Source organism: Rhinatrema bivittatum, chromosome 2 (genome assembly GCF_901001135.1).
Source record: "Rhinatrema bivittatum chromosome 2, aRhiBiv1.1, whole genome shotgun sequence".
Classification (NCBI taxonomy): Eukaryota; Metazoa; Chordata; class Amphibia; order Gymnophiona; family Rhinatrematidae; genus Rhinatrema; species Rhinatrema bivittatum.
In genome coordinates this window covers 726,097,969-726,111,726 of record NC_042616.1, presented here as the reverse complement: position 1 = coordinate 726,111,726, position 13,758 = coordinate 726,097,969, and the positions used below count along the sequence as shown (strand labels likewise).

The 13,758-nt window shown below is 43.0% G+C and overlaps 1 protein-coding gene across 1 annotated transcript in view; it reads right to left on the bottom strand.

Moving 5' to 3' along the window:
• Positions 1 to 1,385: 1,385 nt before the first annotated feature.
• The window catches only part of CTHRC1 (collagen triple helix repeat containing 1), an 81,119-nt gene continuing 68,746 nt past the window's right edge, over positions 1,386 to 13,758 (bottom strand). The window contains exons 3-4 of the mRNA XM_029591855.1: positions 3,550 to 3,766; positions 1,386 to 2,516 (exon numbers count right to left, since the gene is read on the bottom strand). Of these exons, the coding sequence (XP_029447715.1) occupies positions 2,374 to 2,516; positions 3,550 to 3,766 (360 nt within the window). The 3' untranslated portion in view covers positions 1,386 to 2,373. The remainder of the gene's footprint in view (positions 2,517 to 3,549; positions 3,767 to 13,758) is intronic.

The window sequence follows — 13,758 nt, the reverse complement described above, 5'->3', positions numbered from 1 at the left end:
ATTTTGGACCAGACATCCTGTCCCTATCTGAGTAACATCATCTAAATACTGTTAACCTCACAATACCAACATTTTTTTATTTGAACTATTTTATTAACACTATAACCCCTGATTACCCAAATCCCACAGTCACTTCTTCTGCCAATGTAGGCTCTCAATTGCAAGGTACAACTGAAAGCAAACAGCCAATCATTATTAAAGGTTCAAACTCTAATCAACCCGGCTCATGTCTTTACCTGCTCATATTTCTCTATCTGTCTGTGTGCCATTCCTATTTTTCATCAGCACCCTCTGCCAATTGGAGAAGCCCTTACAAGTGCGGATAGGAGTCACTGCCCCCAGCCGTGCACGATCCTCAACTCATTAGGCTTGCCTCCTGCAGCGTCACTCTAGTCTCGTGCTTTGTTTTGACTTTGTGCTATTGATAATAAAAGCAAGCCAAAGGGGAACAGCCACTTATATAATTAGCCTTACCGTCTCTCAGTACATTGGTGATTTCTTTCATTTCCCTTCACCTTCCCAGTGTCACCAGTGACAAGGAAACATAAAACTTAATCTTGTGAGTCTCCCAATGAAAGTCTGCCTGGGTTCTAGCTTTCACAATTATGCTTTATTTTGCAGGTATTCCCAAAAGCAAACTATTATTTCTCAAGGGAAGTTTTTCCTCTTTGGACCTCACAGTCTGTGAGCCCTTTTGATATTAATCATGGACCCCCTCCACCTCTGCATCCTCCTCACAAATCAGCAAGGCCTTGCAAATATGTTGTACACCTTGGCGCAATTATACTCATTCACTTTGGGGACCCTTCTTACATGCACATTATTTCTGCCCATTCAATCCTCGATGTCTGCCAGCTTATCACACAATTCCTTTCTTTTCCCACAGCGCCTGTGTTTCTTTTTGCAACTCCTCCACTCTTCCTGCTTGATCCTCCATGCACCGCTCCATCTCATCCACGCTGATACCAATTATAGTCACCTCACTTCTTAATTCACTCATGGCCCCTAACATCTCATTTTTAATCAAGGCTATGACCCGCTTAAGTTCTTTGAAATAGGCTCTCATCTCTTCCTGTGTGGTGCTTTCTCCCTCCAAACTTGCTGCTCTTACGTGGTCGCCCTATTCCTCGCAGAAGGACAGAGAGTGTTCCCAAGCAGCTCTAGGGCCAGTCACATGCCTGGAGGTGGTCACGCTCATCCCAAAATAACTTTTTACTTCTGCCATCTTTTTTCGAGTCAACATGGTAGCAATGCTGTTTAACCCATGAGTTGCTGGGATTATGGACTCTCAGCTCTCATGCACTCTATATTATTTATGTACTTATGCAGACATCTGGGCAGGGCTCTTGTTTCAGGTGTCCATCTTGGTCTGTGACATCACTTCCTTTTTTTTTTTTTTTTTTTTAATATTCTGGATGCCACTGTTGTTCAACAAGGCAGATGTAGGTGCCTCATTCCCTACTTTTAGGCAGCAAACAGCTGAGTGGTCTGGTGGCAGCCTTCCAGTTCACTGCCTCCATTGTTCTAGTGTTCCTATCCCCCACATCATGATTCAGTCTCATTGCCACGAGCTCTGAAGCTGCCGCTGTTGCTCCCACAGAGGTACAGCTAGGCAGGAGGCTGGCCTGCTTGGAAATTTGTGTTTGTAATTTTTTGGGGGGTTTTTTTTAAACTGGTCAGAACCTAGGCAAGAGTTGAGCCTGAAAGGAGGAAAGAGCAGGAGAAGGGAAAGAGGGTGATGGGAAGGGGTTTTGAACTTGGGAGAGAGAGAGAGAGTGGTAGTGGATGGGAGGTTTGAATCTGGAAAGGGTGGAAAGAGAGCTGGGGGAATTTGAACTTGGGAGGGAGAAACTGGAGATTTAGTCTGGGGGGAGGGTGGTTGAGCCTAGGAAGGTAACATTGCCTGTAATGGCCTAGCAGTGGAAGTGGTGGAGGCCAGCACTGAGAGGTTGGGTAAAAGATGTGGTGGGGAGGGGGACCTGCTGTTACTTAAGTATAAAATGTATAAGTTTACCAAAGGTAGAGAACCAGAGAAGGAGACAACTGGGAAGACTGGATGGGTCAATTGGTCCTCCTGTGCAGTCATCTATAAGTTACTATGTTCTAATGTCTATATAAATAATTTGTTGATAAACTAGATATGACTCTAGATGGAAGTATTCAATGTACATTTTTATAAGCACTGGAACAGTACTAAGTTCTATGTATGTATGTAAACAGGTTTGCCTAGCACTCAATCAAATAAAGGTCTACAGCCATATTGTCAAAAACAAACAAATTGCACAACATGATAATGTAAAAAAGACAAGTCCTTCATGTATTCAATTTTTTAAAGCTGTGCAAAAAAATAAAAAGAAGAATGTTGTGCATCTTCTATTTTGGCAGTTCTTCAATGATGATACGGGAGACTGAATTCCATCCTGTAGAAGCATCTCCTTTCGGGTAATCTGAACAAGTGCCAACCCAGACTGCAACATCTACCAGTCCAGCATTGATCCCTTCACACAGTCCTTCCACTATTGATGAGAAAAAAAAACCAAAACAAAACACAAATATTGCATTGATAGCCTCACACAAGAAAATAAATGGCCTTTAACCCACAGTGTTGCAAATAAACTGCAATCTGATTCAAATAAACATGGCTGGCACCCATCTCCTAAGGATAAGCATGTGCGCCAGATGAAGCTGAATTAGCCAAACAGATTGAGTTCATGAGCTTTTTCCAGTGGAAGACTTCCCTGTATATAGAAATGTATGCTGGCTGCAATTGTTTGAATCAAGCATTTTATAATTTTAAAACATCCAATTCTATGTGTGCTGTTCATGTTGTGTTCATATTTCAGAACGATACCTGTATAGGACCCATGTGAAAATAAATTGAACAGCACTGGACTTAGATAATATTAGAATGAGCAAAATAGTTAAATAGATTTTAAAATCAAAACAAGAAGAAGGGGGAATTGATGACATAGGATTTAATTAGCACCTGAATGATTTTGAGATGTTGATATTACTATTGCTTTAAAATATTTTAAGATTTCATTATGTAAACACAAACAAACCCCAATGTGCTATTGAGGTTTAAGGTGATACTTTAAGCACACTAATGGGTTTGAGAGCAATAGCTGTAGGCTGTTGGTAGGGATAAGCTTGCTGAAAAGGTCTCAAGAAAAGAGTCAGATATAGGGTGTCCCACATGCCCCCCTGACCTGCCTCTCACCACCCCCTTCCCAAATTGAGGGATATGCTACCCCTCCCAAATTGGCTGTTCACATAAAAATGAACTTGCTTCTAAACTTCAAAATAGAAATAAAAGGGAAAGGGTTACTGGATTTAAACATGCAAAAGAAAAGATTAAAGAGATCTAGGCAGATCTAGGAAAAGAGAAAAGATAGACTGACAGTGATCTATAAAATAATTAAACTGGGACAGGCACTGTTGCCTGTCCTGTGATAGATGATGATGATGATATGATACTGCAGTTATTCTTTGAGGTAGCATTATGGTGTTTAGTCTTATTTACATGTGATATATCTTTTAAATGCATACCTGAAGAAGTCCGATGAATGTTAATAGTAGAATTGAACTCGAGGCTGCCTTGATCTAAGTAAATAATAGCTTCTATAGGAAGAGGTCCAGTGCACTCGGCTCCATTAAATGTAAAATACCAGCGCTGGCAGCAGGCAGTTTTGCACTTCAGTCGCAGTGATCCACTAAAGAGAACCCTTAGTGCACTGTAGGAGCGCATCTTTGTAAATGTACATTCCTAGTGTGAAACATAGGAACAAGCATCAGTTTGTGATCATCCTACTCTCAGACAACAGTTTTGAAAGACGTTTTCTTTTCTTTTAAAACTCACCATATTTTGTATATATATATTTTATATATATACATACAGACAATTGAAAGTCTTACGCTTATATCTGGGACTTTCTTCAATGTCATTAAAATATGTTGGGAAATTACAACATTCCAGTGGGAGCACTGAGAGGAGAGGATCACCTTGCTGGTGGCTGAAAGGAATCAGTAAGTTTTTGCTAAGGACATTGTCTTTTTCAAAAGTATTGGGGCAAAGTTAACTATTTGGGAATATTATTTAGTGTGTTTGTGCTTTTAATAGTCAGTAAGGCAGCGAATAAACAAGTTAGACTGTTTGTATTTTTAAATGGTCAGTCAGTAAGACAGCTAGTAAGCAGTAGTTAGTGTGTTTATTTTTAAAAGTCTGTAAGGCAACTAGTAAGCAGAACTCAGTGTTTTTTTTTTTTTTTGTTTTTTGTTTTTTTTTTAAATACAAAGTAGCCAGAAGCTAGACATAAGCTAGGAGCAGTGTATACCTAAGTAAAAAGGTTGAAAAGTTTAGTTCAGTTACTCATCTTGGAAAGGTGTTGCGGTAGTGTGATTTGGTTTGATTAGGTACCAACATTTGTTAATCAAGAGAGCAGTGAGTCACTCTGGCTGACTAACTGAAGTTAGACTGTTTGGATTTCCCAACCCTTCCACTCACCCACCCCTCACCCATCCTTTAATTTATAGGCAGGTGCCACTTTCACAAAAAAACAAAAACAAAAAAAAAATCTTTATTGAGAGTTTGATCAGTCCCTTGTAGGCCACTACCAGACATATAGTGAATTCACTAATACATTTAAAGGATGTTAATTAGACACATTCCTACTCCTATAGCAACCTAAAGCTTAACTAGGAACTGAACAAAATTGAGATGAAGGCAGCAGCCCAGCAGCCACAGGGGGGCTTCCCAGTCTTTTGCATCAAGTGTCACATGTATGATTTTTTACCTGCCGGTGAGAAGTTGTACATATGCATGCGATGCAAAGAGCTCCTGGATCTCAGAGAACGAGTCTGATCTCTGAAGGTTAGAGTGGCAGACCTGGAGGAGCTGAGGCAGACAGAGAGGTATATAGATGAGACCTTCAGGGACATAGTAGCCAAGTCCCAACTTCAGACTGGCAGCCCTGGTGCTGTCTTGGAGGAAGAAGATCTCATGATTGGAAAGCATCAACCGGGTGCAGCAGGAAAGGATCCTGTAGCAAGGACCTGCTCTCCAGGTGATGCATTGTCCTTTCACACCGAGGATATCTCCCCAAGGCCTACTGCCCAGGAAGAAAGGGTTAGGTTGGCCATCATAGTTGGTGATTCGATTATTAGGAATGTAGACAGCTGGATGGCTGGTGAGCGTGAGGATCGCCTGGTAACATGCCTACCTGGAGCGAAGGTGGCGGATCTCACGCGTCACCTAGATAGGATTTTAGACAGTGCTGGGGAGGAGCCGGCTGTCGTGGTACATGTGGGCACCAGCGACATAGGAAAATGTGGGAGGGAGGTTCTGGAAGCCAAATTTAGGCTCTTACAGGCTGATACAGTAAGGGTGCGTAAGAAAAAGTGCGGCAGTGCCGGGCACCCGCTCGTTTGCCGCGCGCACAGTTCGGATCACATACCGCTCAATACAGTATTTAAATGGCATGCAAATGCAAGCCGCGTCCAAAGCGCGTCCATGAAGCGCAATCCATTTTACTGTATAGAGCGCTATACAGCGCCTATACAGTATCCTGGGTGCGCTGGTACCTGTCATTTCAAATGTCATTTCAAATGACATTTGAAATGACAGGTACCAGGAAGTGGATGGTTCTCCTACGCTCGGGCATCGGGGATTGCCAGTCCTCTCTCCCCCCCTCCCGAAGCAAGGCGCAGGGTGAAAATCGACTCGATATGTTATTAAAGCAAATAGAAATTGTAACAAAAGTAAACTTACTGCATGCTTCCAGCAGCCCCAGTCCTCTCTCCCCTCCTCCCGAGGCGCCCACCGCGGCTCCCCTGCCTCCCAGGGGCAGCCGGCGGCGAAAGCGGCTTCCAGCAGCCCCGCCGGCGAAGGTGCATGAACGCACGTCCAATTTGGGCGCTCAAGCAGCGAAGGCGCATGAGCGCACGCCGTGACCTGAGCGCCCGGATGGACGTCCGAGGTCACGGCGTGCGCTCATGCGCCTTCGCTGTTTGAGCGCCCAAATTGGACGTGCGTTCATGCATCTCCCCTCCTCCCGAGGCGCCCACCGCGGCTCCCCTGCCTCCCGGGGGCAGCCGGCGGCAAAAGCGGCTTCCAGCAGCCCCGCCGGCAAAGGTGCATGAACACACCAGACCGCAGGAAGAGAAAAAAGCTACACATGAATAGCCATTCGGTTATGCTGATGGAACGGTGTCTGGATTTACACAGATAAGAAGTGTTGAAGAAGTCATTCCCCTGAAGCATGACCTTGTGTTCCGAAACATGGCCGTGTTGGGACTGTGACGCGTTTTTCTGTGATATTTTCAAAATTTTTTGGGATTGTGACTGGATATTGTGGTTGTTTGGGACTGTGACACGTTCTTCTGTGATATTTTCAAAATGTTTTGGGATTGTGACTGGATATTGTGGTTGTTCCAGCTTTACATTGGAAAAGATAAAATATCAGTTGTTAAGGTTTGTAGTTCATCAACAATTCTGAGAGAATGTTTTTATTGAAAATATACAAATATATCAAAAATGAACAAAATATAAGTGATATTAAATAAAAGCAAAGTGACCCTATATCGTAAAAGAGTCTGTTGTTAACACTGCCTCTAGGATTAAGGGTCCAACAAAGTTTTATGGCAGTTGGAAGTGCTACAAATATATACCAGTTTAACCATCGTTTTGATGTTGTTGACAAATAAGGTTACTGGAATACACTATTGTGTGTTAGTGGGTGTGTTTGTGATTGATAGCAGTGAATGATGACATAGACTTAATTGGCATCTCAGAGACATAGTGGAAGGAGAACAACCAATGGGACAATGCTAAACCGGGGTACAAATTATATCGCAATGACATAGAGGAGCACCCGGGAGGCAGTGTGGCGCTTTATGTCCGGGATGGCATAGAGTCCATCAGGATAAACATCCTGCAAGAGACAAAATGCAAAATTGAATCTTTATAGGTAGAAATCCCTTGTGGGTCAGGGAAGATTATAGTGATAGGAGTATACTACCGTCCACCTGGCCAAGATGATGAGACGGACAGTGAAATGCTAAGAGAAATTAGGGAAGCTAACCAAATTGGTAGTGCAGTAATAATGGGAGACTTCAATTACCCCAATATTGACTGGGTAAATGTATCATCAGGGCATGCTAGAGAGGTAATGATCCTGGATGAAATAAATGATAGCTTTATGGAGCAATTGGTTCAGGAAACGACGAGAGAGGGAGCAATTTTAGATCTAATTCTCAGTGGAGCACAGGATTTAGTGAGAGAGGTAATGGTGGTGAGGCCGCTTGGCAATAGTGATCATAATATGATCAAATTTGAATTAATGACTGGAAGAGGAACAGTATGCAAATCCATGGCTCTCGTGCTAAACTTTCAAAAGGGAAACTTTGATAAAATGAGAAAAATTGTTAGAAAAAAATTGAAAGGAGCAGCTACAAAAGTAAAAAGTATGCAAGAGGCATGGTCATTGTTAAAAGATACCATTTTAGAAGCACAGTCCAGATGTATTCCACACATTAAGAAAGGTGGAAAGAAGGCAAAATGATTACCAGCATGGTTAAAAGGGGAGGTGAAAGAAGCTATTTTAGCCAAAAGATCTTCATTCAAAAATTGGAAGAAGGATCCAACATAAGAAACTAGGCTAATGCATAAACATTGGCAAGTTAAATGTAAGACATCGATAAGACAGGCTAAGAGAGAATTTGAAAAGAAGTTGGCCGTAGAGGCAAAAACTCACAGTAAAAACTTTTAAAAATATATCCAAAGCAGAAAGCCTGTGAAGGATTCAGCTGGACCGTTAGATGATCGAGGGGTTAAAGGGGCACTTAGAGAAGATAAGGCCATCGCGGAAAGATTAAATGATTTCTTTGCTTCGGTGTATACTGAAGAGGATGTTAGGAGGTACCCATACTGAAGAAGGTTTTCATGAGTAATGATTCAGATGACAGAATCAAATCACGGTGAACCTAGAGTATGTGGTAGACCTGACTGACAAACTGAAGAGTAGTAAATCACCTGGACCGGATGTTATACACCCCAGAGTTCTGAAGGAACTAAAAAATGAAATTTCAGACCTATTAGTAAATATTTGAACCTATCATTAAAATCATCCATTGTACCTGAAGACTGGAGGATAGCTAATGTAACCCCAATATTTAAAAAGGGCTCCAGGGGTGATCCGGGAAACTACAGACCGGTTAGTCTGACTTCAGTGCCCGGAAAAATAGTGGAAAGTGTTCTAAACATCAAAATCACAGAACATATAGAAAGACATGGTTTAATGGAACAAAGTTAGCATGGCTTTACCCAAGGCAAGTCTTGCCTCACAATCTGCTTCACTTTTTTGAAGGAGTTAATAAACATGTGGATAAAGGTGAACCGGTAGATGTAGTATATTTGGATTTTCAGAAGGCGTTTGACAAAGTTCCTCATGAGAGGCTTCTAGGAAAAGTAAAAAGTCATGGGATAGGTGGCGATGTCCTTTCGTGGATTGCAAACTGGCTAAAAGACAGGAAACAGAGAGTAGGATTAAATGGACAATTTTCTCAGTGCAAGGGAGTGGGCAGTGGAGTGCCTCAGGGATTTGTATTGGGACCCTTACTTTTCAATATATTTATAAATGATCTGGAAAGAAATATGACAAGTGAGATAATCAAATTTGCAGATGATACAAAATTGTTCAGAGTAGTTAAATCACAAGCAGATTGTGATAAATTGCAGGAAGACTTGTGAGACTGAAAAATTGGGCATCCAAATGGCAGATGAAATTTAATGTGGATAAGTGCAAGGTGATGCATATAGGGAAAAATAATTCATGCTATAGTTACACAATGTTAGGTTTCATATTAAGTGCTACAACCTAAGAAAGAGATCTAGGCGTCATAGTGGATAACACATTGAAATCGTCGTTTCAGTGTGCTGCGGCAGTCAAAAAAGCAAACAGAATGTTGGGAATTATTAGAAAGGGAATGGTGAATAAAACGGAAAATGTCATAATGCCTCTGTATCGCTCCATGGTGAGACCGCACCTTGAATACTGTGTACAATTCTGGTCGCTGCATCTCAAAAGAGATATAATTGCGATGGAGAAGGTACAGAGAAGGGCTACCAAAATGTTAAGGGGAATGGAACAGCTCCCCTATGAGGAAAGACTAAAGAGGTTAGGACTTTTCAGCTTGGAGAAGAGACAGCTGAGGGGGGATATGATAGAGGTGTTTAAAATCATGAGAGGTCTAGAACGGGTAGATGTGAATCGGTTATTTACTCTTTCGGGTAATAGAAAGACTAGGGGGCACTCCATGAAGTTAGCATTTGGCACATTTAAAACTAATCGGAGAAAGTTCTTTTTTACTCAGCGCACAATTAAACTCTGGAATTTGTTGCCCGAGGATGTGGTTAGTGCATTTAGTATAGCTGTGTTTAAAAAAGGATTGGATAAGTTCTTGGAGGAGAAGTCCATTACCAGCTATTAATTAAGTTGACTTAGAAAATAGCCACTGCTATTACTAGCAACGGTAACATGGAATAGACTTAGTTTTTGGGTACTTGCCAGGTTCTTATGGCCTGGATTGGCCACTGTTGGAAACAGGATGCTGGGCTTGATGGACCCTTGGTCTGACCCAGTATGGCATGTTCTTATGTGCTGCAGCCGGCCATAGCAATCTCCATTAAAATCAGTGATACTCATGCAGGAAATACTGCTTGGCTGCAGCAAATCTATGGATCGGATGCTGATCTACATCTTGTTTTAGCACAAAGGACACTATCAGTTACTAACCTGTTCTTTTTTTTTTTTTTTTGTGGTCATATTTTAATGCAATGGATGAAATTAGCATTTTTAGTGTACATGCATGCATGTGTATGTATGTACTATATACACATGCATGCTGCAGCCAATCAATATTTCATCACTGACTTTAATGGAGATTGCCATGACCGGCTGCAGCAAATCTGTTGTAATTTCCCCAACATATTGTAGTGACACTGTAGAAAGTCCCAGATGTAAGCACAGGACTTTCAATTGTCTGAAATTAAGTTACAATACATATAAGTATTTTCTTTCCATGAATGTATAAATAAGTTTTAAATGGTAATCCAGTATTCTTTGATCAACTGTCTTGGCATCCTTGCAAGCCTCTTTCTTTTCCATATGGATGGCTGATTGCATTTCCCGAGCCTGCCATCTCTCTGACAGCTGGAGAGCACATTCAGTGGCCAAAATGGTAAAATATTCAGCCAGTTCTCAAGCACAGCTACAGTACAAATTGAATTCAAACATTTCTATCTAAATACAAAAAAAAAATCACTGCATAATAAAGGAAAATATTTGTACTAAGCAGACACTGAAAACCATTTTACTACATCTGCTTAGTCGTTTGCAGGTAATATAATTAAACCTCATTGGATTTCCTTTATCCCTGTTTAGAAGATGGTTGGGAAATTAAAATACAAATCCACAATAAGAGTTAGCTGCTATGACTTGTCCACATTCATCCAACATTATACTGCCAGTGGTCATGAGACGTGTAAAGATATTAGTGTTCTCTGTTGCTAGTTCTTTCATAACAGACCAAAGATTTTGATAAGGTGATGACAGGTGCTCTGTCATGCTATAATGTGTTATACTAATCTTGCCTGAGGCAACTTCTATGTTCTGAGCTTGTTTCTGCAGGTCAAAGCATGTGATTTAGATGCAAATATTAATGTAACTGTAGCTTTTTGAAAAAATAAAATGTTAAACCGTCACCTAAATTGATTCTCTGGCAATTTTCTGTATCCATTGGATGTGCAGAAAACACAGGGACCTTGCACAATCGAAAGCTACAGTCTGGTGTATTAAAGTAGTGATTGTGCACTAATATCTGGAGGAATCTTAGGTACTTGGAGGATAACTTTCAAACAAATATGCGTGATGGCATATACATACTGTCATGCTGGTTGGGGTTGGGGAACACCCCCTCAGGAGCAGGGCAGGACTGGACTAGGGTTTATCTTCTGCCTAGGATGGACGAGCTGGATGAGGCTGGACACAGAATGCTGGTGCAGGGCAGGCTGGGCTGGAGCAGGATACTTAACAGGGACTGGGACAGTAGTCACCGCCTCAGGCTCAGCATACCTGGGAACTTTTGATTTCCTGCCACCCTGAGATTGTGGAGGGGGGGAGGGGGGGGGGCAGTAGCAGCATGCATACAAACTTTCTCTCTCTCACACTAGCACACACATATGTTCACTCACACTCATACTTGCTCATTGTCTCATCCACGCACATACATGCACTTTCTCACATATGCACACACTTCTCTCCCTCTATCATACACATGTACATTCCTTTCCCTCTTCCAGACACACATGCACACGCACTTGTCTCCTTCTTCCAGACACACACTGGTGGACAGATCTCCTTCAAGCAACTTCCCTTGCATGAGCCTAATATAGCTCCTCCTCTTTCCTTATGTCATAGAGACCTACACGCCTCCTCCTTGCAGCCGCACAGGAAATGGATCTCTTCCTTTTTCAGGGGTAGGAAGGGGGAAGGGAGATGCTCCTTCTGCATGTGCATACTCGCAGCCTATCTTCATTCCAGTGTGGAGTCCATGCTCCTCCTTCTTGTGTGTATGTCCCAAAAGGCTTCTTCCTTCTAGCACGGGCCCACACTCCTCCTTCTTCCAGCTGTGCAGGCCTGACTGATCTTCCTTTGGCTGCACACCTGGTGACTTTTTTTTGAAGGTCTGCTTCTACAGCAGGACCCAAAGTTTTCTGATGTTGGCCCAGAGACCTGGCAATTCCTTTAGCATTCCAGAATCTCCGGGCCAAATCCGGAGAGTTTCCAGGTATGAGGATCAGGCTGGGGACTGGAAACAGACATAGGCTGGGCAGGAGAATGAGCAGGAACTGGGACTAGGTACAGAATGGAGCAAGACAAGGCAATGGCAAGGCAGGGAATAGATACTAAGAACTGGACTAGGCAGAGCAGGTTAAGACCAAGCAAAGGCAGGGCTGAACAAGGCAGACAAGGGCAGGAGCACACAAGGATAACAGAGAACACTGAAGCCCAAAGGCAGCAATACAGAAGGCCTGTAAGCTGCTAAGTATAAGGCCTGAAGACCACTAGGCAAGGAGACACCTGGCTAGGCCTCAGGCCAAGGCACAAGGGGGCCGATACAGTAAACATCGCGGGAGAGCGGGCGAGTGCAGGCCACTCTCCTATGTGGGTGATACAGTAATTTAATTACTGTATCACCCACACAGGTGCTAGGGACACTAGCGCGTCCCTAGCACCTCTTTTCTGACAGGAGCGGCGGCTGTCAGCGGGTTTGACAGCCAACGCTCAATTTTGCCGGCATCAGTTCTCGAGTCCGCTGACAGCCATGGGTTCGGAAACCGAACGCCGGCAAAATTGAGCGTCCGGTTTTCAACCCGTGAGCCGCGGGCCTATTTCAAATTTTTTTTTCTTTTTTTTTACTTTTTTTAACTTTTGGGACCTCTGACTTAATATCACCATGATATTAAGTTGGAGGGTGCACAGAAAAGCAGTTTTTACTGCTTTTCTGTGCACTTCCCCAGCACCGGCAGAAATTAACGCCTACCTTTGGGTAAGTGCTAATTTTTTAAAGTAAAATGTGCGGCTTGGCTGCACATTTTACTTACTGAATCACGCGGGAATACCTAATAGGGCCATCAACATGCATTTGCATGTTGCGGGCGCTATTAGGTTCGGGAGGATTGGACGCGCGTTTTCAATGCGCTATTACCCCTTACTGAATAAGGGGTAAAGTTAGCACATCGAAAATGCGCATCCAATCGCGGGTTAACAGTGCGCTCCGCCAGAGCTTTTTCATTCAAAAAGGCTCGCCTCCTGTGCATGGAAACCTTTGAGATATTTGAATGTCTCTATCATATCTCCCCATCTCACATTTCCTCTAGGGTATACATGTTTAGATCTTTAAGTCTATCCCTGTATGCTTTAGAATGAAGATCACTGACCATTTTAATAGCCACCCTCTAGACCGACTCCAACCTTTGTATATCCTTTTGAAGGTATGGTCTCTAGAATTGTACACAGTGGGCCAGATTTTCAAAGGGGTACGCGCGTACTCCCCGAAAACCTGCCCGAAGTTCCCCCTGCGCGCGCCGAGCCTATGTTGAGTAGGCTCGGTGGCGTGCGCAAGCCCTGGGACTTTCCTGGAGGGGGCGTGTTGGGGGGGCATGTCGCGGTGGCGTGTCATTTGGGGGCGGGGCTGTGGGCGTGGTTCCGGCCCGGGGGCATTTCGGCTACGCACGTATCTATTAAAATCCCGCGTACTCTTGTTTGTGCCTGGTGTGGGAATAAAAGTACGCGTGTGCGCAAATTTGTAAAATCTACCCCAGTATTCCAAGTGAGGTCTAACCAGGAATCTATACAGAGGCAATATCACCTCCCTTTTTCTGCTTTTCCTCTTCCTTTGCAGACAAGCATCTTTCTGGCTTTTACCATCACTTTATCCATCTGTTTGGCCACCTTAAGATCATCAGATACAATTACCCCCAGATCCTGCTCGTCCTTTGTGCTTAGAAGAATTTCACCTTCAATATTGCATCTTTCCCGTGGGTTTTTGCATCCTAAAAGCATTACTCTGCATTTTTTAACATTAAATCTTACCTGACCTTAGACCATTTTTTGAGCTTCGCTAGATCCCTTCTCATGTTTTCCACTCCTTCCTAGCTATCCACTCTGTTTCAGATTTTTGTACATTGGCAAAAAGACA